This window comes from Rhea pennata, chromosome 3 (genome assembly GCF_028389875.1).
Source record: "Rhea pennata isolate bPtePen1 chromosome 3, bPtePen1.pri, whole genome shotgun sequence".
Lineage (NCBI taxonomy): Eukaryota > Metazoa > Chordata > Aves > Rheiformes > Rheidae > Rhea > Rhea pennata.
Genome location: NC_084665.1, coordinates 71,162,515 through 71,189,486, shown reverse-complemented (window position 1 = coordinate 71,189,486; position 26,972 = coordinate 71,162,515). Strand labels below are relative to the sequence as shown.

Sequence of the window (26,972 nt, the reverse complement as noted above, 5' to 3'; positions counted from 1 at the left end):
GGTCAATACTGGGGATAATACTGTCAAAAATCTTTGTTAATGGCCTGGATGAAGGCACAGAGTGAACCCTCAGCAACTTCAGAGATGATACAAAACTGGGAGGAGGGGCTGATACACCAGAAGGCTCTGCTGCCATTCAAAGGGACCTCGAGACACCAGAGAAATGGGCAAGAGGCATCTCATGAAGTTCACAAAGGGGAATGCAAAGTCCTGCACTTGGGTAGAAATAACCTCATGCACCAGGACATGCGGGGGGCCATCTGGATAGAAAGCAGCTCTGTAGAGAAGGACCTGGGGGTCCTGGTGGACACCACGTAGACCATGGGCCAACAGCGTGCTCTTGTGGCAAAGAAGGCCACAGGTATGCTGGGCTGCACTAGGGACAGCCTTGCCAGCACGCCAAGGCCGATGATCCTTCCCCTCTACCCAGCCCTGGTGAGGCCACACCTGGAGTGCTGTGTCCAGTTCTGGGCTCTCCAATACAAGATGGACATGGAGCTACTGCAGCAAGTCCGGCAAAGGGCAGAGCCTCTGTCATAAGAAGAGAGGCTGAGAGAGCTGGCCCTGTTCAGCCTGAAGAAGACAAGGCTCAGAGGGATCTTTTCAATATGTATAAATATCTGATGGGACAAGTAAAGGAGCTAGACTCTTTTCAGTGGTGCCCAGTGACAGGACGAGAGGTGATGGGCACAAATCGAAACACAGAAAGTTCCATTTAAGCATAAGAAAAACCTGTTTTATTACTGTAAGAGTAATCAGACAATGGACTGGGTTGCCAGAGAGGTTGTGGAGTCCCTGTCTTTGGAGATATGCAAAATTCTACTGGACATAGTCCTGACAACCTGCTCTCTCTGAACCCGCTTTGAGCAGGGAGGGGATTAGACTAGATGCTCTCCAGAGGTTGCTTCCACCCTCAATGATTCTGCTTTTCTGCAGTAACAGTTTCCTTCAGAGAAACTTAACAAAAACCCTTTTTTCATTGATTATGCTTGTCTCTTCTGTTCTCCATGGGTCTGAGGTCACATGATATTTTCAGTTGTGCTGTTAGGTCATTCATACCTTTGTCCTGAGGATAATTTTCTTTATTCCTGTCATGAGCAGATTAAGGTAATGAACACTTTGAAAGGACAGTTTAGACTGAACCATGTCAAAGATAGCCTTGAAATCTAGAATAAACATGATTTTAGATTGATAGCACAGCCTGAGTATTTTCAGAGCTTTACAAATATCACACAGTAGCATTCTTTTGTTTTTTTGTATTTACTGTTTACGTCTGAGATTTGCAAGTGTTTTCACCAACTTCCTAGGATAAGTAAGTGTCCCAAAAGTTTTAAAGCAGTAGTATGCATCTCTATATATGCATATATACATTATCTGAGCGTTCCTAAATTGCCTTGACAGCTTTGTTTTGAAAAGGCATTATACAACAATTATTCTTGCAGTAGGATACCTCCTACGAGCAAGATGTGCCTTTGTAGTGAGTCAGTCTCAAAATTTATTCTCAATGATAGTTTTTTTATAATACGACCAAAAAATGTTGATTTTGACAAATTTGGTCTGTGAGGTTTATGAGGAAATCTGGTTTTGATGAGGCTATAGTATATCATAAGTTGTTTGAAGTGAGTGTCTACTATTCAGATCTCACAGTGTCTCATAATGTTGTAACGTGCATCTTTAAAACCACATGGCTTGACAGTCATCTTCCGATGAAACATTTTTGATAACTAAGGCATTCTTTTGCATGTGATGCTTTTGCTGTCCAAAAGTGAGATGAGCTTTCTTCACCAGAAAATGCAAGAGAATGCTCTTCTGGCATAGCAATATCGTTTCTTAAGAATGAAAGTGATGGATGATTATAAATCCTGAACTAGAAAGAATGGCATGCTATATTCCCAGCTCTTGGAACTGAACAAGCAATTGAAGCTTATAAGAGCGGGAGAGGGAGAGAGTGTGGTGGGTCTCACTCAAACAGCATTGCCATGCTAAGTTACCACAGAAAAACAAGCTGTTGCTTTTTCATTGCAATATCATTTCATATTTCATTTTTTACACAGTGATCATGTTCAAACGCCGTAAGAACGTTATTTCAGAACATCTGACTCAATTTAGAGCATCTGCTGATTTCAAGAGAATTCTCAAATTCTGTCTGTTAAGAGATTTAAAGTATTTATTGTTTTTAATCACTTTTTTTAATATTGTGTGTGCTTATAGACAGACACATCCAACTATGTACATGTATATGTGCATGAGTGCATGTGTGTACACCTTTTTAAATAGAAGTTTCTTGAGACTTCATATAGAAAAAAGCGTCAGAGGCAATGTTACAAAACTTCCATATGAAAGATTACTTCAGGAGTAGTCTTTCTTTATTTGCTTTGTTTCAATGCGAAAGAATTTCTAAGAAGGAATGTATAAGAATTTTCCAGATATGGGGTAGACAGAGCAAACTCAGCTGAAAAACACAAAACTGACTTACTCCCAAATACCAATTATGTTTTAAAGTCATTGTTTTCAAATTCAGATTAAAAAAACATAAATAAACACTTAGAGAAGATAACAATTTACTCAAGGATTTACTCAAAGAATGTATGCCATATCCTTGATCTCTTTAGAGACTTTAGGTAAGTTTATGAAAGGTTTTATGGGTGCCCTTTTCCACTTACTTTCCATTTACTTCTTCTGTAGTGACTGGGTTTCCAACTCTTCCAAGCCTCACAGCTCCTATGTTTTCCACAGCACTGCCTCAATCATAAAATAAAGCAAGCATTTTGGACAGGACCTCTGAGTTACAGCAGTTGCTGGATGTATAGCAAAAACCCAGTGCACAGGTCTCAAGCTTCCAGCCTAAAGTGTGTTGGCAGTCATCTGACTGCAGGATCAGCTGGTTTTCCTTTAGCATGCCTGACCCTGCAAGAAGGTTTGACACCAGTGACTAGTGTTAAGAACTTGCTTTGCCCAGCCTTTCTCTTTGACCACTAAGTTGTTTGGTTTTCCTGAGCTGCATTTTCCCATTTCTAAAGTGAAGATGTCTCTCAAAAGAGGTATTATAAATACATTTCATTCTGAGATTGAGTGAAATGGTAATGGAAGTATCTGGCAATATAGTGGGAAATACCCTCCAATCTTTTTATTTATTTATTTATTTAATAATAAAGGTGGGTTTAACGCATAGCTTACATTTGGTAACTGTCATTGTTAAAAATATAGAAAAGGCTTTTATTGAGCTATTCAAGGTTTCATTAATACACCATAAATACCTAATACTTTGAAGCTTTAACATTACTATAGAAGAACTCTGTCAGAAAGAGAAAGGTGTAACCAAAGGCAAAGCCTGAGAATATCACCAACAGTAAGGTTTTACTACAGACAAAATGCTAAGGTAACTGAGCAGAACCAAATATTTGTATGTATTAGACAAAAAAATGGTGTTTTTTCCCGTTAATTTCCCATGTGTTTTTTAAGGTAGGTTATTTTAGTGCCTTCGGGCATCTGCATCAAGCAAACTATACGGATTTATAGGAGAAAAAAACCTATCTTCTTGACTAGGGTCCATAGAGGTTTTTTTGTGAATACAAGTTTTATCTTTATTTTGTTAGTGATAGAGAAATCAAAGAATGTTGAAAGTAGACAGACATTCATTAATACTTATCAATTTAAAATTATTTTCATTAATGAAACACATTGTGATTAGTTATTTTTCTTTTGCCATTTTTTCTGTAAGAAGGTTCAACAAACAGATATTTACAAAAGCCTAGTCCTGATGTTGCTGCTTTGAATGACTGGTGGGATTGTGGAGTATGTTTTCTTCTATCTGTAATTGGAAGATTCTCACCTTCAGACCTTCTCTAACTGTGTTTTAATTTCTTTTAATGTAATTGTGATTTATAATGTATTTCAGGAAAGGGCACTCAAGGAAAGCAATTACACAGCTCACTCTTCCAGCATTAGTCAGCTTCTCACAGTGAAGGATCATGCAGAGTATGTTCAGTATGAGATCAAGAGACACGAATATCTTTTGCAACAGGACAAGAAGTTCTGAGAAATCATGAAAAAGGTTATTTGAGCCTAACCTGGCCTTTCAAAACATCTTCACTGTTCTCTCAAAGATGAGAAGACTGACTCTTTTCCAACAGGTATTTTTGTTAGGAAATAGTTAATCTAACTAGACCCTGATCGTAGGGTTCATAGTAGTCTCCTATTTATTGAAGAGTATCAGACATGAGTATTTCTTTTTCCGTGGTCAATAAAAATATATTGAATTTTTCAGTTAAATGAAGTTACAGGGAACCAGGTTCAAAAGGAGCTAGTACTTCAAGTAAAGGTTATTTATCTGTTGAACACCCTACCAAAGGATGTTGAGTATTCTATGCAGTGAAGACCAAATAAGTTCATGGAAAAGAAATCCACTGAGATTTATCTAATACACAGAAACTGCATTCAGCTTGAAAAATCTCTGAATTAAAAGTAGTTGGAGGCTGGGAAGTAGAAGGGGAAAAGCCCAGGTTTTATACACATATTGGGCTAAATGGATCTTTCATCTATGTATTTCATCTCACTCAGTACAGCTGTCCTGGGTTTATATATCTTTAGACCATAGGAAACAGAAAGCGTTTCTTTTACAGTATTCAGGCAACAGATGGGAGGCAGGAAGATCTAGGAACTGCTTGTGCTCCCAAGCATTTTTGGTATTGCATATCCTAGTGGTAGTAACAGACATAGCCAATATGAAGAGGATGGTAAAATTCCAGTGGATCTCAGTGGATTTCTCTTTCATGAACTTATTTGGTCTTCACTGAATGTAAAAGCTTACATGACAGGTAATAGGTCTTCCCTCATATTAGCATTTACCAATTCAAATACAGACTTGAAAAGTATTAAGGGAGCTTGAATGGAAATCTATGTATATATAACATAGATTTAATAGATATCAAATGATGGAGATAAATCTGTTTCTTTATCTCGCGTATGATGGCTTGTTACTCTAACAGGTTGATATTTTGGGGGAAGGAAGCAAACCTTGACTTAAATGTTGCAACAAAGTGCAGTTGAATAGCTAACTGAAAGTTAAATGAAAACAAGAAGATAACATTGAACTACAAAGAGTTTTAAAGCTTTGTTGACTGAACTTATATCTAATTTACAAAACAGGGTAACGTGTTTTGTTTTATCTAACCTATATGATAAAGTAGGGAGCCATAGAGGAAAGTCAGTGCAGTACGTACTTAACTTTCTTTGAAGTGGATGAAATTCTCATACAATGATCCAACGTATTCCCTTTGCAGACTTCCTTCATGAGTTTTGGAGATGCTTTCGAGAGATTCACACATTTCCTCTAACTCAAGCACCTAGTGGAAAAAGGTGTTAAAAGCACTGCTTACTGTTCAGAAAGGTATAGGGAGTGTAACGCTATCCTCTAATAATAGAACTGCATAATTTATGTTAGCAATATTCTTTCTATTGCTCTAGTACCTTTAGACCCATAAAGCCACTGTAAGAAAACACAGACTGAAGTCCTTGTCCAGAAGGTTTACAGTCTAAGTAACTACTTGTCACTATGTAACAAAGACATCTCACACTTCTTATTTTTATATTGTAAGATTGCCTTAAACATTAAGTATGCATAAAATATGAAACAAAAAGCAAAAGAACTTACTAAAAGCTAAGCAAAAAAGCCCATGAAATAATAGTGTATATTCTATTTTTATTTTCAAAATTTAATTGAAAAACTGGCACCCATAATATGCCAAATCCTGAACACTTGACAAAGAACTCGAGGACTTCTGGATGGAAGAAATAAACAGTAATATATCCTCTGAAAATATGATATTCTGTTTTTCCAACCTTTTACTGAAACAAAAGAAACATTGGCCTTCTTGGCCTTCCCAGCCAAGGCATGTGACTAGAAAGCTTTAACCTGCTCATGGCTAGGAGATCTAATTTTTTATCACAAATTTAATATTGCATTCATTGTGGCCTGGCATTTTTCTTATGAATTGCATGTGTGCATATATTGTAGTTTATCCTACTAAATGATAATTCAGCCTGACAGACCAGTAATTTGCAGTGGTATTTCATGGTTCTTAGACTGTTTACATTGATGCAAATCATTCAACACAATTTCTCCTTATTATTTTCCATGGGAAGTTAATAAGAGTTTGGCATGTTCAGCATCATACAGAGTCCTGCCTTTAATCTCTATCTGCAAAATGCATGTGGTTATTACAAGCGCAAACAGGTCCACTGAAGTCTGTCACTAAATTGACAGTGTCTTTTTAGTGTTAGACAACAAAAACCAGCCTGTGTAATACCATCAGTTTTTGTAACAAATTCACTTGACGCCTTTTATTCTTGTGTTGTAAAAAATGGTGCAATCTGAAGCATTCAGCAACAAATAAGAATTTCAAAAATTGAAAAATTTGGCAAGGTCAATGAGGAAATCAGTGATACATGCAGAGCAAAACTAAAACGGGTAGCTAGAAAATGAACCAGTTACTTTTATATTAAATGACATAACTTCAGGGGGTATTAATTTTATAATCACATTTATTTTTCCAATGCTGATTTCCTCACTGTATGCTATAGCAAAATATTAACTCGGCTGATTTCTTTTCCTGTGTCATGTGCCATGAGATAAATATGTATTTCATGATACAAACATGTCACTATGGATCTCATAAAGATCTCATGAAGATTTCTTTAGAGATATTTTAAGATATATAGAACTTACATGTAGAACTTAAATGCAGAAGTAGTTTTGTTGATTGCCAGTACTCATTAGGTATGACATTACTTGGATTTTCCCTACAGAGGAAAGTTTTCCTTACTTCTGGTGTGGAAGAATAAGCAATATATTTGAATGGAAAGAATAAATCCAATATAGTGTTTCAAAAATCAGTAAAAGGTAATATTTTGCAGTAATTGGAACAGTGTATGCCTCAAAGATTTTAAATTATACTTCTACAGAAACATTGTTTTCAATATTTTTATAGATATGTAAATAAATTAGGTATTCAGTTTCCATTACACATAACAGAGCATGCTTAGAGAATTTTAAACTCTCTGCCTATATTTGCAGAAAAGTCCATGTTCTAATCATACTGATATTTTTACCTTCAAGGAGAAACTTCTGAGCTGTTTCACACACTTATGGCCATACTTGGGGGCCTGGGTTTTTTACTGTAAGAGTTTATGGCATTTCTGAGCTCAAACCTCCTCACAATGGAACATCTCTTTATTTGAAATGATACGTGTACAGAACTTCGTTCTTCTGACAGCCGCTGTTACACTTTTGTAAGTGGTAAATTCTAGCCTGAAGAGATATCAAATCACAATGAAGACAGGCTTGCACAGAAAAAATATTCATAATTCATGTTTTACGATAATTCAAATTCAAACCCACCAGCATGTGCATATTAAAACATTATAGATGTGTATAAATTAAGGTTGCCTTGGCCATAATTTCTGAACTTGTTAGGAAAGCAAAGTTGAATGATAAAGCTTATACTTTGCAATGTTCTGTAGTATTTTAAGGTAAAGAACTTACTTGGTACAGGTAAACGCTCTTTTCTCTCTGACTTCACTGCATAATTATTTCTTTTGGCTTTGCTTTTCTGCAGCTAAAAATAAGATTACTGAGCGCCAGGGGCTTTGAGGCCTTGGGCCCTCCGGCCGGCAGCCGCGGCAGCGGACTCGCCTCTGCGTCCAGCGCTAACTTCAGGACCGGACTGCCGCTCTCAGGTGCCCCCGGCAGCGAGGCGGGAGAGATTCAGACACAGCCGCGGAAACAGGAGACGGGGCAGGGGCACCGAGGCGGCGCCCGGCCCGCCAGCGCGCTCTTCGCCTCGCCGGCCCTCCACAGGCCGCGGGCGGCGCCGCGCCTGGCCGGCAGGGGGCGCCGCCGGCCCCGGCCGCGGCGGGGGCGGGCGGGGGCGCCGCGCGCCGGCTGCCAGCGCCGCCAGAGCCGTTGCTCCGTGCGGAGCGGCGGCGGCGGCGGCAGCGGCGGCTCCGCGCCATGGAGGCGCAGGCACAGGGTGAGTCTCGGCCGGGCGAAGCCCCTCGGCGGCGCGGGGCGTGCGAGGAGGGGGCGCGGGGCGCTGCTCCCCCGGCGCTGGGGACGCGCCGAGCCCGCGGCGCGGGCGCGGTCCGTGGTGTCCCGAGCCGCGCTGGGGCCGCGGGCGCGGCGGGACCCGGCCCGGCAGCAACCCTGTCCCGGGGCCGCCTGAGCCGCCATCCCGCGGCGGGACTTACCGCTCTCCCGAGGCCGGGGAGGGGAAAGCGCTTTAAAATTGGGCGTGCTGCAGTATTTCTGCAGTTTGGCAAAGCCGGAGCGAGCGGTTCGCTTCTTGTATTGCCACTGTTAGGATTAAATATCCCCCTCCCTTTCTTCCTTTTTTTTTTTTTATTTATTTTTTTTATATCAGTTGTGGGCCAGTGTTCACTCACGGTGTGCTGAAGCCGTTCAGCGCTCGCCGGGTAAAATGAATTGACCTGCCGCAGAGCAGAAGGAACTTTTCATGCGAGGTTTAGATGACTTGAATCAACACGAGGTGTTTAACATGCGTGGATCTCGCTCACCTTTAAGCTAATAGCTTTTATTTTCTGGGCAGTGAAGAACCTTTTAACTTCATTGTCCATGCCCGTAAGCCAGAACTGCTAAGCAGGCGGTAAAACTGTTCCTTTGAAAGCAGGATGCTTAGAAGATACTCTGTCGTCCGTAAAATAAATAGAAATAGGGAGGAGACAGATGCTTATTGAAATTAAGTGACAGAACAGCCTTCAAGAATAGGTAAAAGCTGTATTAAAAAGGTACATAAAAAAACAAACGTTGATAGCAAGTACTGTGGTAAGTAAAGGCATACAGTGGGGGATTTGAGTTGATCACTCAAGGAGAAAGCCTCTCGAGCAAAAGCGTGCTGTATAGGCTGTCTTAATGGATATATGGCTCGACTTTATTGCCATGACTGGCAAAATAAATAGATCTCTGGCTGAGTTCCTGGGGTTTTGGTCTTTTTCTTTTAAGTCTACATTGATACTATAGCATGAGGCAGCTATTTAAACTGATTTCCAAAATACAGCTGTACAGATAACTACAGCGGAGTTCCTGTTTTTTTTAAATAGGTGTACATGATAAAGGATTTGGTCGTTTCTTGTTCTGTAGAATTGATGGAGAACAGTATCTGATTCTAACTAGTGAGATAATGGTATATGTTAATGTGAATTCTTTCCTCTCCCTGACTGGTAAGGTGAATACACTCTTAGTATATGTTAAAAACAGCCAGTAATGTGTTTTGCTAATCTATGTTGTGGTTATCAACTTTTTACTGAGTCTTCTTAGTGCTGTTACTGCCATAGGAAGGTTTTTTCTTTAATATGTTCTTCATTTATGTCTGTTGGCTAATGAGAGTATTTTGTATGCATTTTTATCTCAGTAGGGATTCTTAGCCCTTTTTCTCTTTTTTTCTTTGTTTGAATTCCTAAAATTATCATACCTAGTTGACAGGCAAATATGGGGCTCTTCAAGTCTTCAGTATGGGACTCATTTCTTAAGTTATTTTTTCTTCTGTTTCTCATCTGTGTGTTTTGTCTCTAAAGTTCCTCAGAACAGTCTCCCATTTCTTAAAAAAACAAAAAAGACTTTATTTTAATGCACTAGCAGTGCAAGCTAAAAGCATTGTGGTATTTGCATATCAGGAAGTCTTCTGTTCCAAAGTGTCCCCCTCTCTTTCTAGACTTAATTCAATGCCTGCTATTGCAGTTATGGAGCCTTGCTGACAAAAAGAATTGAGCCTGAATGTCTCTAGTGCAGTTGAATTCAGTTAAGTACATTTAAGCACTGGCCAGAAATCTGAATTTTTCAATTCCACTATGTAATTTGCAGAACATAGTTATAGAAGGTTACTAAGAAAACAGTAGCGATTTGCTTTGAAAAAAAATCTATTGAATTCAAGTATCTGCTTAAGCAGTAAGAGAAACGTGCATACGTTTAAATGAGTTTATGAATTGCTTCTAAGAAACCTTTAGATGCCCGCAGAGAAATAAATCCTGAATAGTTTGTTCCAGTGTGCTCTGCTGGGGGACTGCCTTCCTGTTGAAAAGAGAAGGTAAAAGCTATAAATTTGAAAGCACTGTCAAGTTTCTCATTATTTAATACTTTGAAGATTTTCTTCAAAAGGACTTTTTGACATAATTATGTTTTTTATGCCATTCTATATTATCCTGAAGGGATGCTATGCCTTAGTAGACCAACTGCATGTTCAAAAAAATACACCCATGCAAATATAAACTGTAGATTTCTTCAGAGCAGGAAAATAATTTTGTCAGCATCTTTACAGAGCAGCATGAATCAGCTTTATAAATCTTTCTGTTACTGTAAAAAAAAAAAGTTATTATGTGTAATTATTTGCATCATAGTGCTACCTAGAGGCCGTAGCTAACATCAGGAGCCTTTTGTGCAAGGCACTGTGTGCATACATCTGTCCATGATCTAAAGACTGCGCAAGTTAAATGCTCTGATATTTTACTTGAAGCAGTATAGAATTTCATGGGTGATATGGAATTATTATTATGCTTAAATATGTTCTCTTGGCATTCAGTGCTAACTAGACAAGGCTGTCTTCCGAATGGAAAATAATAGTAATTGTTATTAAATGTTAAATATGAATGTTAAAAATCTTTTGTAAAGAAATAACCGTATGTTCCCTGTACACAAATTTGTGTGTATAATAAACATCATAAATTGTACTTTATATAAGTTGTAACCTTTAAGCCTCTGACTGCTTTTATCTTTCATTGCGTTTTTCTCTGAATGATGATATAGAGGGTCCTGGGAACACACCATTCAGCTGTACTTATGTGAGGTGCTAAAAATTTCTGTAAGAACATATTTGTTTTCTTCCTATGACTATCAGTCGTTTCTAAAGTGAAACACTTAGAAACACAGTGTTTCTGCGTGCAAGGTGGGAAGCTCCATACTATGTTTTTTCTTGTCCTGATACTCTCTCTGGACCCAGGTGCAGATTAGCTGACTTTCTCCTGTGTAGTTCTGCTACTAACTTAAAACCTTAAGTATTCTCTAGCTGTGACACTACTGTGGATGTCTTCCATTTGTGTTTCATCTGAGAATCTCATGACTCTTAACTTTAGAACTTTGCTCTTAATCTATTTTTCTCCTTGCAATACGTAGGCCTTTTTTTTTCCTAGTTTCAGCCATAATCATACCTTTTTCTTCCCCGTTGTATCCTGTCTTGTTTCCTCCGTTGATGAAGCTTTGATGTGCAGCTTTCTGCTCTTTGTCATTCTGCCTACCCAGTGTCTTTTACATTGACTGGTGTTACATCTTTGGAGGAACCTTATCAGATGATGAAACCTAATTTGAAGTATTTGAAGGGTGCCACTAAACTAGGAGCAAACGACAAAGAAGAAAAATACTAGCTGCAGTGAAAGGAAGCAATTGAATCCCTCTTTTCAGTTTCATCCTGACTTTCTGTGAATTCTGCTATGTCTGTATTTCTTTCCCACTGCTGAAGTTTGCTCTACTAGCCTATACTTGACCAGCTTCTTAACTCTGTCAAAAACTCAGAAGTGTTTTAGGCATTTCTTTGCCCTAGCAGTTCCTCCTTACAGCATTTCTTACGGCTACTCTGCAGCCTTTGCTAGTAGTTGTGCATTGTGGCCATTTTGCTTACTGTGGCTCTGTGTACCCCTGTCACATGTGATAGTGAGAGATGTAGTTAGTCCATATCTTAGACTCTTCTTCATCTAGGCCAGTGTCTCACAGGCTGGCAGCACAGCACTGCTTTCCTCTGCTGTGTGACCTCAAGGGCCAGATGCAGCTGACCTGCTTCACTTGTGATCCTCTGGCCAGCTGCATTTCACATGGAGGCTACAGAGCTGATGAAGCTGCAGCTAGGCGTGTGCCATTTTGCTGGGGTTTATGATCAGAAGATGGCCATTAGAAGTCACACCACTGGCCCTGTGGCCCTTTCCCTGACCACCCCCCATCTCATAGGCTGATGCTTGAGGTCTCCCATGGTGGGAAGTGGTGGTAAGGAGGTCTTGCATTATTTGTGGTTAGGTGTATAGGACTCCAAAAAACAGGCTATTGGCAGCTCGGTGAGCATTGTCTCTCCCTCTTCCTCATTAATTGTGGTTAGTAAGAAAGATAGGAACCTGGATGGAGACTGACAGTGGGAAGGTGAGATAGGGAGCACATGGAGAGGTTACTTCACTGCAGCAACAGTGCTGTCTGCCACAGTAAAGGAAGTAGTCATACTGGAGAGGGCTGCAGCTTCCCATACCCCATCTGAGATGGGTAGCAATGTCAAGGAGCATTCCTTACCATTTTGTATTATGTTCACCATTCCCCTAAGTACTGAGTCAGACTAGTGGCCTGGGGCCGATTTAGTGAAATTGTTCCATGAGAAAAAGAATCCCTCAGCTTAGTTATAAGTCCTTCAGGGCACATGTTTGTCTGTGTTTTTTGAGGAAAAAGGGAAAGATGAGGCAAGGGCAACCTTAGCATCTTCACCCCACACTGGTGCTGGTTCCTTTCATTGCTAGAAGTGCATTTACATTCCCCCGCCTCTCTTTAACAGGAAAATACCTGGGCATAGGTGTTCCCAGGGCTTCAGGATCAGCTCTGTTAGCCAGGCACTTGCGCTGTCTGCTAACTGCCTTTTGGAGCTCATCGTTACCCAGCTGTGGAAGAAAGCAGGAAAGGGCTTTGCAATGGGTCAGGAGGATACTGGGATAATTGAACCAGCCAGTGGTAGCTTGCATATTTTACTGCATGCTGGAAGTCTCCAGTGCTGTGTTAATAAGATCACGTGAAGATGAGGTCAAGTGAAAATGGTAGGGTTTTAATTTATAATAGGATTCTTAAATATTTAACAAAAGTGCCCAGAGCTTGAGATAAAAAGGATAAATGATAAAAGAGCAATTATACTAAATGGAGGAAAAATGTATGCATGGAATAGGTTATCAGTAATATTATCAGATTTTAAGCAAATAAGTGTCTGAAAGCAAATGTAGTGCTTTTATTTTACCCTTTTGAACCTGTGCTGCTTTCAGCTTTAAGACACTTGTCACAGGAAGAAATTCAGTTTGCTGAGGCTGAGGAAATTTGAGTGGTTTCATTGCTACCCAAGAGAGCTGAGACTAATGTGGTAGGATTTGGAAAACAGAAGTAGAGAGACATGTATTCAAAAATCTAGGGCCCGTTTTATGAGACATTGCAACTTTTCCAGTTTTACAGTGATGAAGATATGCAGAACGTGCAAAAACAAGCAAAACTGCCCCTAAAACATGTTTTTAAGTTCTTGCTCTATTTTTTTTCTCCTAAATCTTATTATTTTCATTAGACTGTTGATATCAAGGTCTTACTGTGAGGCAGCACAAGTATAGTCTGCTCTTTGTCAGTGTTCTCAAGTGTATTAGTGGAAAGATTAGTCTGCCGATACCCTTCTGATGTGCCTCACTGCCTTGCTTGATACAGTACAGAAATATGTGGAGCTTTGCTTATAGGGTTGAAGGTTGACAATGTGGCACAAGCGTGGCAGAAGATTACAAAGTGATTGAAATACATTCTACATGACTGTATTTAGGAATTTAGATGTTGTTTAGTAGCTTGTTTTAGGGTAATCCAGGAATTTGGGTTTTGAAAAATGAAGGTCAGCCTTCAGTTTCAGAAGGTGTTTTAAGGGTAAAATGAGATCTCTCTTATCAATCAAAAATAGCTTGAGATAATAAGTGCTAGATCTGGGCAGGCTACTTCTATCTGGTTTTATTTGGATCCCATAGAAATGCACAGTCACAATGTCAAATTTTTAAAAAGTAGCCTATTCTTTTGTAATTGTTCTGCTCCTCTCTGAAATTGGCATTTTTACTGCAGTGTTCTCTAAACCATCACATAGTGGAAAGGGCGAAAGGGGACTAAAAAAATCTGCATTTGAGTTTTAGATGTGACATTGACTTTCTTCAAAATCTTAGCAGTTTTTCTGCTATCACCACTGATTTACCTGAGCACGCAGATATTTTTGGTGTCTACTAATAACTCTGTCCAGTAAAGTACTTTAAAGCTTTGAGAGTATTTAAAATGTGTACTGGAAAGCAATCACTTTTCAGCTTTGCTGTTCTAGAGGCAAAGCTGGACTTCTAACATTTTGGTAAGATAATAGAATTCAAAATACTTATAATAACAACAGATTACTCAAAACATAACCCCAAGATTCAGCATTCAGTGTAACACAGGAACTAGGGTCTCTTATAGTGCTTTGGCAGAGAGAGATATAAAATTACACTCTAAAAATTTTCTGACATTCATGGAATCAAAAATTGTCCATAGATACAGAGCTGGTTTTTCCAATAAAGCATCTGCACAGAATATTTTTGTAGAAGGCACTGTGGTTTTAGTTTACTTTAATGTCTTTCTTACTGAAAAGTCTATTTTTGTTTGCTGGTAAGTGCAGTTATTATTTGATTTCCCAGGCCCCAATGGACCAGATCCTACCCAAATTATTTCTTCCTCTTATGAGACCCATCCTTTCTGTTTTTATTTGCCATTTGTACAGCCTCGTTTCTGTCTAGGCTTTGCTTTGATTTGTGAAACACCATCCCTCTTTAGCTATACAAATACAGTTGTCTTTCTGTAGTACCTGTGCCACTCTTTGAAGTAACAAGTAATAACTGCTGGTTAACTAATTTATAAATCATAAGTATGAAAAGCAGGGTAAACAGTACCTATGGTGTAGCATTATGGAATTATCTTTTGTAATTGTTTGTAAATGGTGAATGAAGAGAGCTAGTGCTTTCCATGCTTACTTGTTCAGTAAAAAGACAGGTTCCTGTGTTCACTGGTTCAATGAAATTGGTTCGTCACCTGTGTGAAACTAAAGTAGTGCATATCGGCAGTTGCAAGAAAGCTGCTGATAACAATCTTGAAGTTTTAAAATACTTTTGTATTACTTCCTTGGAATAACTGTATTCATTGTGCTTTGAGTCAATTTGGAAATAATTTGTCATGCTGACGTTGGCTCAGATATTTTAGGTGCTTATCTAATTCTTTTTATGTTACACGTTTTAATTAAAATCTTCTTAACTCCTCTGAGTAGCTCTCTGACAGGTCACGCTAGGAAAAACCTGTAAATTTTTAGAGAATGACTTGAAGCTAGTGTATTCTAACTAGAATGTCTTCTGAAGGCTTCAACTGCTCTATGTTCTTTCTGTACTGGGTTGCTGCCTGCTAAATTTTCATTAAAAAGTGATCAGAGGTAGTTGTATTTAAACACTATCAGATTTTCCTTAGAGGTGAGTAAAAATGTATATACATTATAGAGTTAGAGGGGCAATTATGCCAGGAACAGAAGATTATCTTCTGCTCAAAGTATTTTAATAGGCAGGTGGCAGCTATTAACTTACTGTGGGAGGAAGGAATCACAGTTACAATCAGGAAGAATGATATTTGCCAGGTAATTAAACTAGCTAACTAGTGTTACACACTATTATGTGCATGTGACTAGGAGACTAAAGAAACAGTGAAGCCAAATGTCTTGCAGGCGTAAATCCTGCAATCATGTTATGGGTCAGATGATGGAGAAACTTTGATGACAAAGAAAAGATGATGGTGAAGAAGAAACAATCACGTGAATAGATGGACCGATGGGGGGAAAAAGGGCTACTGAAAAATGCTATTAGTATAAACAGAATCACAATGCAGTTTGAAGATTTAGATAAGATCTTTGCAGAATTAAATAACAGGTGCTGTCAGGTTGCTGGAAGTGAGATACTAGAGGTAGAGAGAAAAACATCTTCTGCCTGCAGTTTTAAAATTAATTACTTCAAAATAATAAAAATTAGAGAAGTACAAGAAAGCTGCTCTAGATAATGAGCAATATAGATAAAGTCTATGTTAAGCACAAGGAGTAAAGAACAATATTTAATGATAAGTTTGTAGCCTTTCCAAAGAGATTCAAAGGCAGGATTTGACTTAGATGTGGAACAAAAGGGTCGGTTGTGTCCGAGTCTGCACTGAAATATGGAGAGTCAAATGCTAAGTAGTATTCTAATCATAGTTAAGTGCTGCAAAAGGGAATCAAAGACTGAGGAAAGATAATGGAGAATAAGATTTTAACAGTTAGGTTGGGAAGGGATGGAGGCATGAATGAAAGATAATATCAGATACAAGCACTGTAATACTTGTTTATTTCAGAAATATGTCCATTCTGCGACAAGGTCTGCAGAAAGGTCTTCTCAAATGAGCTAGTAGATGGGTGAGGAGTAGAGGAGTGTCTTGTGTTCCCCTTTAAAAACTTCTTAAGGCAGCTTGGGAGAAGTTATGATAGGCATGTTACCAGGCTGGGGGACTGATAGGGATTAGGGCAGATGTTTGACTCTCTCTGTTTTGGGGAGCAACTTCCCTGTTGATCTTGAAGGAGGAGAAAACATGCCTTGTCTGTGATGACTGCCACTTTGGCCCATACTTGAGGGTAAATCGGGGACCTCGAAGATGGCATTGAGGCTGCCTGCTGTGGCTAGAAGTGCCTGTCTCTGTATCCTGATCTGATAAATAATCTCTCATCCTGGAATATGGTCATTTGTGTAAGTCATTCTGAATGGAGAGGCATGTATCCTCTTGAAACGCTACCCAACTGGAGAGCCTGAGAAACTTGTTTATCTGGGAACTTCACAGATATCCTGAACCCTAAACCCCAGATGCCTCCACCCACAACCTCATTAAGCAAACACATTGCTTTGTAACAGCATGATACAAAACACTGAGTGGGCATAAATGCAAAATTAATGATGCCAAGAACTGTGAATGCCTTAACTGGAACTTAACATTAAAGGCAGAATAATAAATATCTCATTTAATGGTTCAAGGTGCTGCCTAAAAAATAATGAAAAGACTAATGAAACTTTGCATTGAACAGGCCTGAATATGCAGTGCTGTACTGATAGACAAGTATTTTGTGAAGCCTGTCTGGAAAATTGCAGTGTCACACTAAGTTTATCAGATAAACCTCCCATGGGAATGGCTGCCTCACTGTGTAAGGCACTGCATTTGTAGGAGGCAAAGTGGCACAAAATCAAAGCTGTTTTTCAATATATTTACAGTGTTCACTTTAACAAGTAACTTTATTTTAAATGTAAGGCCCATGCAAGAGAATACGTGGACTTCCTCTCTGATAAAATGGATAGGTTTAAAAATAGTAAAAGGTAAATGATCTGTATTTTTTGTTAACTTTTAAATGAGTATGCAATTGTACTGCAATTAGATATATGAAAGACTAGGTGAAGTTTCTTTAGAAAATCCAGCAGAAGTCTACACCATCCTATATTCTCCTTTAGGGACATAGGTGCACAAGGGCAAAAAAAAAAAAAAAAAAAAAAGAGGGGAGGCAAGATCTGCCTATGCTGTGGGGTGGGTTGATTTGCTGCCTCTTCACAGTAGCTGCGTGCTCTTACATGGTTTAACACTAACCTTTAAGAAGTCTCTGGGGAGAGCAACTGTGCCTACATTCCACTTAGTGGGTGAATTATTGTTATTAATTTATAATTATGATGCTGCCTACAAGCCTTAGTTACAGATCATGAACCTGTTGTGCCAAGCAATATACTAAAAGACAGTCCTGGTCCTTAAAAGCTGTAATCTTTACTCTCCCAGTGTGAAAGGTTGAGCAAATACAGGGGATATAATTTATACCTTCTTACTTCATCATTCCTAAGTCTATATTTTTGTACATGTAATGGTGCTAAAATATTTAATCTGTATAAAAGCATTAAGAATTATGACTTTTAGCTGAAGAGAATAAAGAATCTGTCATGTGCCTATTTATAACTGCTTGTTTTCATTTTCCCTAGCAAGTTTACAAGATCAGAAGTGAAAGTGCATTTGCAGGAGGCAAGGTGACATTTTGGCTTTATGGTGCTGAGCCAGGCTGGTTAGAGAAAGCAGCTTACTGGCCCCAGCAAGATTTTACTCATTTTTAATTAGACTTCTAAAGATCTTGTGTTTTCTTACGCTTTTTGTGACCTAAAGAATGCATATTGGAGTTATTTGAAGAATTTTTTTAAATTAAAAAATATGTGTAATTTTGTCACTTCCTGCAGCCCTGATACTTTGTTGGAAGTTGATTGAGAAGACTTGTGAGCGTAATTTTACTGCAGTTAGATTTCTATCTAGTGGTTTTCTTCTGCATCTGGGTTTAGAAAAGTACAATAAACCAATCCTTTCTTAGGAGAGAGGTTATTATTCAAGCCATTAAATTTCTGTGATTTTTGCTTCAGTGAAGCAGATGTGTGAGCTCAATTATACAATTGATGGGATTTCAGTCACATCTACCCGTTGAGGATGAAGCCCAAGATGCCTGTCTATTCTGAGATTAGAAAAATGTACCATTGTATATTTTTAGTGTGTAAGGGTGGTTTTAAAAAATTTAACTGACAATTTCCACCTCTGACTGCTAGCATTTCGATGTCATAGCTCTTATCTTCCCCAACATTTCTTTTTCTTTAGTCTGATTATGTATGCTCTATTCCTTCATTTGTTTTATGCAGTCTGTTACAATTTCTAGAGTACCTTATTTGTAGAGAACAAGTCTCTTTTGTGACTCAGTGTCATCCACTTTCTCGTTCCCCATTATTTCCATCGTGACTTCATCTTTTTTTTTTCTTTTTTTTTCTGTTCTGCCTAAAGAAAGAAAAGACATGATAACTGTTCCACTTGTGGCATCTTTCTTACCCCTGACCTCAAGGAAAGTTGTACAGAATGATCAATAGAAAGCACAGTAAGTGGCACAATACTGTCAGTACTTTCAGTATTGACATAATAGAAAGAAGCATGTGCTGCCATTGAACTGCTATATTTTGCAACAATTGCTTTGTATTTTCGTAGCTGCAGCTTAGAAAGCAATGTCGCCCTTGTCTTCCCTGAGCCAGCCGGATTATTATTTCATATAAAGGCAGTTATATGTGTTTGGATAAAATGCATAAGATATGCCTACCAAGCATTGCTAGATGTTTCAGTGATTTTGTTTGGAAGATGAGAGCCTAGCTCAAAGCTTGGTACCTACCTTCAATAAGATTTATTTATTTATTTATTTTTACATGGTTGCTACTTTTACCCAATTCACTTCTGTCCTTTAGGAGAAAGACAAACTGTGCAGTAATTCATAGGCTTGAGCACTTTGGTCTCATCCACAGTTAGGACCAAAGGCAAATGAAAGTATTCTTTCAAGGAGTTTGTTTCCTAGATGGATGGCATAAGAGAATATTTTCTATTTAGGTTCTCCCAGGATAATTCCAAATGAAAGGAAAAAAAGTGGTGAAAATCTTCTGACTTTTAATAAATTTTCTGATCAATTTAGTTTTTTGTTGTATATGCCTCTAGTCTCTTGTCTCTCCTTCCCTCACCCCCTCACCCTCAATCTCTGATATTAAGACTGATAACGTAAAGAAGATCAAAGACACTAATGCAATGTCTGGACAGTTCCTTTGTTCTGCTTACAATTTCGTCACTTAAACTTAATTGCAATTTAAATTTGTGAACAAGTGTTTTCCAATTGGAAGTGAGAAACGGTACTCCTGCATACCTTGCTATGCTGTTGGCCACAATATAGTGACATGGCAAATGAAGCTGTAGCATGTTGTTGCTTACTGTGCTTCAAATTAGATTATTTTCCTCACTGATATGAGTACCAGATAACAAGTTAGGTATGCTGTTTTTGTTTGATCAGGAAACATGTGCTGAGATCTCTTGTAAATTAAAACACAGATGATAAAGAAAATAAGAGCATAAAAAGGGCCTCACTACTTAAGTGTTTTGTTAGAATAAAGGATTATCATCTATACATTTCCCTGAAATGAATATCAGAGAATTTTAGCACCTAAAATGCGGTGGTTTTGCCTTTAATTTTGTTGTTACCGTCGTTAATTCAACCGACATCACTGCCAGTAGTGTTTTGTTTTTTGTGTTTTTTTTTTTTTTACAAGATCAACATGCAAGATTTATGTTGATGTAGGATACTCTACAAAATGACTGTAAGAGGAATATGAAGAAAATATATACAGAACATTGATTAAAACAAGTGCGTGCAGCTGATTTTCATACACCTGAATGTGGAGTCTGAAAATCTGTCTCAAATTTCATCATTGTTGTGGTTAATTAACCACAGAATTGTGGTTAATTTAAACTTTATGAAAAGTTACAGATTCTGTAGTTTCAAAGTGACATAGTTGATTTGTCATTACTTCATTGTGTGAATTAAAACAATTATTCTAGTAGCAAACATGCGCATAGGTACAGGTCAAAGTTAAAACAGGTTTAACAGCAGACTGTAAATCTTCTATTGCCAGTCACAGCCATAACTAGCATGAATGTTGGGGGAGAATGTTAAAATGCCCATGGAATGTTTCAGCATACTGTTAACTCCTTGTACAGTTGTTGCATTCTCTTCTCATATGAATCTTTTAGAAGATCACGTTAAACATATTCTCCCAGACATCCACTCCGTACTTTTTTTGTATAAATACCTAATACAGATGGTTGCATGTTTAATCCTTTTGTGTTGGATCCTTCTGTATGGTTAGCAGTTCCTAATTTCTGATATTCCTATACTTTCCATCTTTTCTGTTTACTTTGTCTAATTATGTATGACAGCAAGTACTATGACCTCCTAAAAATGGTGTAAACCAAGCAGCTCTTTGCACTGATATATACCCTACTATATGCTTTTTGTTTTCTTTTGGAGTAACATAGGTTCAGACATTCACAAGTATACCTCTCAGTGAAGGGTGAATAAGATACCCATGGATACATCCTTAGTGTAGCTTGTTTTAGGAATGACAGGTTGGATGAGACCATGCAGACCTTCAGATCTTTTCCCCAGCAATCTCAGGCAGTCAGAATGGGGGCTGCCTGGAAAAGGTAGTTGAGCGAGGTGGACCAGGTTTTGTATCCATCTCCTGGTAGACTTGTAGTGGCACATACCAACCTAAGTCTCAATTGAGTTGTCTTGGAAGAAATTTAGAGAAAAGAATAGGCAATGAGGACTTCTGACCATGGAGTATGAGGGACAGGAGGTTCCTGGAATATGTTCTAGAATTACTTCTGCCCATTTGATGCTTCTTGTGTGATTTTTCTGTGGAATAGCAGAGCAGGACACGACAGAGCAACTGAATTGAATGCAGGAGAAACAGGAGTGACTTAATCTGGGCAAAAGGAGGAAAGAAAAATGATGCTAGTAGGTGGTGGTGCATTTGCTCTCCCTACCCCATCCTGATGTCCCACCTATTAGTAGTCTGCATGAACAAGCCTTGGAGAACTATCACTTTAGGCCAATACTAAGAGGTCAAAGGTTAGAATATTATGCTATTAGGAGAGGATAGAAGAGATGCAGGATTAAATGGAAATCTTCGTGCTGGGAAGTTTGCAACACTGATTCTGCAAAAAGAAGCAAAAACCCTCTACGTGCTCAACAGCTTCTGTCTTCTGAATGGGTGGAAAGTTTGTTCCTGATTCCAGATATGGATATTGGTATGATTCTGAAATTACACCAGCTATGCATCTAAACAAGTTCAATTATGAGAGCAATTCCAGTGTTTCCTGTTTTAGTGACAGCTTTAGTGATCTCCAGTGTTCCTGGAAGAAGTCAGGAAAGGAAGCAGTGCAACCTGAGTGCCATTTTTCCATGAGAAAGCACACACATGCCAGTCCGGGAAAAGAGGGAACCTCAAACCAACATTACTTTGCTTCTACTGACAAATATCCATTAAGATTTGATGTTAATTTGAAAACACTTCAGCTACTTGCATAGCTCCGTGCCCAAATTAACAAGTCACAGAAAGCTTAGTCACTAAACTCACGCATGTTTAGGCAAAAATCAAAACTTACTGTCTCTCCCTGACCGATTAGCTCTATATTATTGGATCATGAAATTGGACAGGAGCGGAAAAAGATCATTCAAGACTTCTGGATCGTATGAGAACAGTACTTGTAGGTGGGTTCATAGGACATCCCTTAAAGTGCACTGGACAGTAATAGTCAGCTTCTTAAAAAACCTGCCCATGGCAGAGAGAGTTTCATCATCATCAGGGACTTGCAGCGCTCCCCTCACTCTGAAGATGCTGGTTGTAATGCAGAGATGGCAGCATCTAGGGAGGAGCAGTAACTAGGAGAATTTTTCTGCTACTCAGTGCAATGTAGCACAGTGCGGAGATACCCATAAGCTCTGAGCAGCTGGTATATGCCTGTGACCCAAAGCAGAGGTACAGACTAAAGGCTCAAGACTAGTGTAATTATGTTACCACAATACTGTGTCTGAGTGGATAAGCTATGTAATTCAGCATGGCTAAGCAGCAGAGAACAAGTTACTGATGCAACTAGAGCCTGAATTTAAGCTGTTTGATGCTGACCTATATTGTGCTCCATTTCACATTAAAATATGTCCTAATTGTAACTGCTTTGCTTTTTGTTGCTGCCTTAGCAATGCTGTTGACTTTGATTTAGCAGGATTAAAGTACATTATGTATTGCTCTGGAGAGTATCAAGTATCTTCCAGCTGTAGAATTACTGTGATTCTCAATGCAATGAAATCAGTTAAATTTAATATTCAGGTGTAAGAATCCTAGTATAGTAGGGATTTTTTTAGTGTCTTTACTTTTGTGAGCATACAGTTAAAATGCATTTAGTTTCCTGCACATAAACCCAATTGGTAATTCGACAGTAATGATTCTGAGCAGATACATATTTATCGCTTCATATGGAAAACTGATTTAGCCATTTGGAATTGTATCACTTCAAAATTTTGTGCCATGTGTGTCAAATAGGGCCTTGACTATGAGTGATAAATATTTTGACTAATTCTGTAAGTTAGGAGAAGGAATAACTTCAGTTAATTTTGCAGTAAATTGTTGGGAAGACACAGCCTGAAATGTTACCTGACCAGATTCTAGTTTGCAGCTTCTCAACAAGTGGTCTGATTCTCTGCATTTTGTGCAACTGAAATCGAGGCAAACCATTCATTAGTAGACTTTACAGGAGATACAGGTAGTTTAATTAAGAAAAAAGTCTGTATATTGCACCAACTATTCTTTAGGGTTATATAAAACAATCATGGGTTAACTGATGCTTTAGTAAATGAGTTATGATCATTTGAATACTGTTATTTAAAATAGTCTAAAGAAAAAGATGGGTTTTACCTGGAGATCAGAAAATTCAAATCTAATGTAAGGACTATCTTTTCACAGGAAGAGTTTGCCTTGAATATCTATTTTAGTTCCAGTGAAAAGTTATAGATTACCTATATAACTCTAGATATAGTATGATTATACATAGATATATAAGCATATATAGGGATATATACTGTATAGATATATAGGTATAGTATATAGGATGTAGGCTATGCTGTGTATAGCTGTATATCGATCTTTGGGGTAATTAAGTTGAACTATCTGATTCCAGGTAAATTGGAAACCTATTAAGTTCTTTTCTTTCTCAGAGTAAGAAGTCTGAGACTAATAAAGAAACCTTTGTGTTGCCTGCTCAATTATAGCATCTTTATGTATAAACAGAGTATTTGTGCATGCATACTTATGAATGTCTGCATTGCTAAAGTGCAGATTTATTTTTTTCTTGAGTGAAATACATAATTGCTGGAATTGAATGTTACGCAGTGAGGTGTAAAAATGCAGTGTTATTTTAAAATTCCGACTCTTAGATGCCTAAATCTGGCACTTGGCTACTATGATAGTGTAGCAAAATACTGGATTCTGCGACTCACAGCTCTAACCATTTATCTGAACCAACTAATCATTGTGTGTTTTTTGTAATGAGTTGCTATATTAAGCATGCTAAACAAAATGTATAGCTAGATTAAGCACACTTAATAAGAACCTATCTTTTTCCTTGAGTCTTAAGGAGTTACTCATATGCTTCATTTAAAATATGTCAGCCATCCCACTGAGTTCTTATGTTTTATTATGCTTCTGTATTTGGTGCATCTATAATCAATGTCTGAAAGGTGTGAAGGGACTCTACAGGAAAGGTTGAGCCCAGTCTGTTCTTCCTGCACAGAGTAGAGGGTGGAAGGTTTTCAGGGTCAGCACTACTAGCAATAGGAGCTGCTTTACTACCTATATCAATAAATATTCATATATGTGTTGGTGTGACTCTTTCTGCAGGTTTTTATTCTCCTTGGAGGCAGCAAAAATAACAAGTTGTCCTGTGAGCAGGAGAACATCAGTAGTCCAGTTTTCTGTAGTTTTGTGGCTTTTAGTTGGCTGACTTTCCTGAATTACCCTAATACTGTAGTTTCTCCTGGGGCTGAGCTGAACTCCGGGGTGAGGTGCTATAAGAATACCATAGAAAGTGTGCATTGGAGGAATGAATACCATGGTGTACAGAAGTACGAACTCAGACATTTTCTTCTGTTCTTGTAAAAGAGGTGTTACATGAATGACCTTTCTTCTTTATGTGGTTTCTCTAGTATCTCATATGAGCATGAACTTGTCTAGCATTCTGTCAGTTAAATTACTAATGTAAATCTTATTCTGTGCCAGGCTGACTGTTTTCATTACATTTGTAATAAGAGACTTCTAACTCTGAAATGTAACAGTGAACTTGGTGGTTATTAGAAGGGCAATAAGTGCATGTGTCTAAAAAGGCTAAAAAAACCCCAAATCTTTGGAAACTCACTTGTATACTTTGCCATGCAATCGCTTGAAATTGTAGATGCTGAAATCCCTAGGATATAAATCATAGGGATAGAGTTTTAAATTTACGTCCTGAATAAATAGCAAGAGTTAAGATCTCTGCTGCTTCAGGAAGCATATATTCTCCCTAATGTACTTGATTTGCTTTTTCTTTTTTCCTAAGTCTGAAGACTGAGAAAGGTAAATTTGACAGATTCTGTAGGGGTAGCCCAGGCTCTGGCAAGGAGATCTATTCGGATTAGAATAAAGGAATATATTTCTGTTGCTTAAGTGGTAAAAGAGACTAAGAAGTTCAGGAGAACCAGCACCAGAACTGAAACCTCCTACTTGTGCCAGTAGACTTTGCCCAGGACAGAAGTGTCCAGTGGTAAGTGGTGAGAAGATGCCAGTGGAGTTTACCTCATGGATGCCAACAGGGAGTATGGTAACAGTGGAAGACTAGCATGGAAGGTGTCATCCAGGACTGAAGGGTGCTAGATGTGGCTGGGAAAAGCAGAGATGATGGAAGGAAAGACAGAAGCCGAGAAAAGAAAAGGAAGACTTTAAGGATAGGTTGATGGTGACAGTGCTCATGTGAGGAAGTTTAAGAATTGATACTGGCTGAAAGAAGTCTGAGACACTGAGTATGGTGGAGAGCTATCGAAACTGGAACTGTGAGATCAGTGGAGTGAAGCCTGTGTGGAAGGATAGTGTTGATTACAGATTGAGGGATCAGACAAGAATTTAAGATGCCTTGGGAGTTGGATGAGAAACAAGAGATAAGAAGTGGGACTGCAGAAGATCATGCAGAAGACTGTCATGCACCTGCTTTCTCAGAATGGGATTTTAATTGCAGTTCTATCTTGATCTTTTTTTTTTTTTTTTTTTTTTTTTTTTTTTTTTTTTTGGCTCCTGTTAGCTTCCATCTCTGTCTATCCATTGTCCAGTAATTCTCTTTACCTATTCAATCTCAAACTAGTGTTATCCCTTGAGTTCAGCTCTGCCTTCTGTCTAAGTGTCAGCTGCCCTAAGATCTCCTCCGCTTCTTCTGTCTAAGTGTCAGCTGCCCTAAGATCTCCTCCGCTTATGTCTTTTATATATTCTGCTCCTAGCTTTTCCTTAAGGTGTTTCAGCTTTAACCCTGTTCCATCTAGATTCTTCTCAGTATTTCCCAGAACTGTCCTGTACTACCCCTTCTCCATCCATGAAAAAAGAGCATACTTCTAGAGTTTAAAAGAGACTATAGGGGATAGGTTTAGCCTGTTTCCCATAGCAACACTGTTAAACCTCAAATAAATATAAAACAACAATTGTGTTTAGGGGTGGAGGAGGGTTAGTAAAAGTAATTTGGGAATATTCCTGCTGAATAGCATATATAAAAATGTGTTTTTCTTTTGTTGTGACTTTGGAAATCTGCGTTTCCCTGGCAAGCTGTCCCTTGAGTAGTAGCTAAGGTATCAACATCTTTTATGTGCTTTCAGTTTTTAAAAAAGACTTTGATGCTTACAGTGCTCTTTTCTTGCATATGGTGCCAGGCAGGGGTTCAGCACCTGTGTTACTGCTTTTTTCTTTCCTCCCTACTTGTGGGAGTAATGATTAACAAGGCTGAGTTCACCACATAGTGCTCTGCAGTGAAGCTGATGATAAGAATCAAATCAGTTCCATTCTGCTAAATAGCAGGAAATCTGGGTATGCTAGAACCCCTAGTTGGAAGGAATGACAGAAAGTTGGAGGGAGTTTTGCTTTCTTCTCCATGGGACGTACATGGAAATATGAAGCACCTATTTTGAAGTTGTTATTTAAAACTTTAAACTCTTGCTGCCTGTACCTTCAATTCTGTACTGCTAAAACTTAACAAATGCCACACATCTAATCTCTGTGTAATAGAGTATATGTCCCTGTGTGAACCTCAGAAAGAAGCAGTTCTCTTTTGTATTAAACAACACATAGATGTCAGGAGTCAGCTGAGATGGCAGATTTTTCAGTTACAGAGGTGAAATACAGGGAAAAGTCCTGTTGGAGTGAATCCTGGAGGATAATTTTCTTTCACACTGCAAACAGATTGAGAACTTGTTAAAAAAAAAAAAAAGAAGAAGTCTCGGAAAGAGAGTATATTTTCTGTTACGTAATGTTTTACAGTGTTTGTTTTGTTTACAGGCAATGAGATATTCTTAATGACTGAAGCCATGGCAGTCATTCTTTTCCAAACTGAATGATATGGAGATAGGGTATATTTTGTTTCCTCTGAATATATTATACCAACCAGTCCAGGTCTTACCAGAATTTAT

The 26,972-nt window shown here is 38.5% G+C and overlaps 1 protein-coding gene across 1 annotated transcript in view; it reads left to right on the top strand.

Annotated features, from left to right (window-relative positions):
- The first annotated feature begins 7,962 nt into the window (after window positions 1-7,962).
- TPD52L1 (TPD52 like 1) overlaps window positions 7,963-26,972 on the top strand; it is a 60,532-nt gene continuing 41,522 nt past the window's right edge. Inside the window, exon 1 of the mRNA XM_062570919.1 lies at window positions 7,963-8,030. Within this exon, the coding sequence (XP_062426903.1) occupies window positions 8,012-8,030 (19 nt within the window). The 5' untranslated portion in view covers window positions 7,963-8,011. The remainder of the gene's footprint in view (window positions 8,031-26,972) is intronic.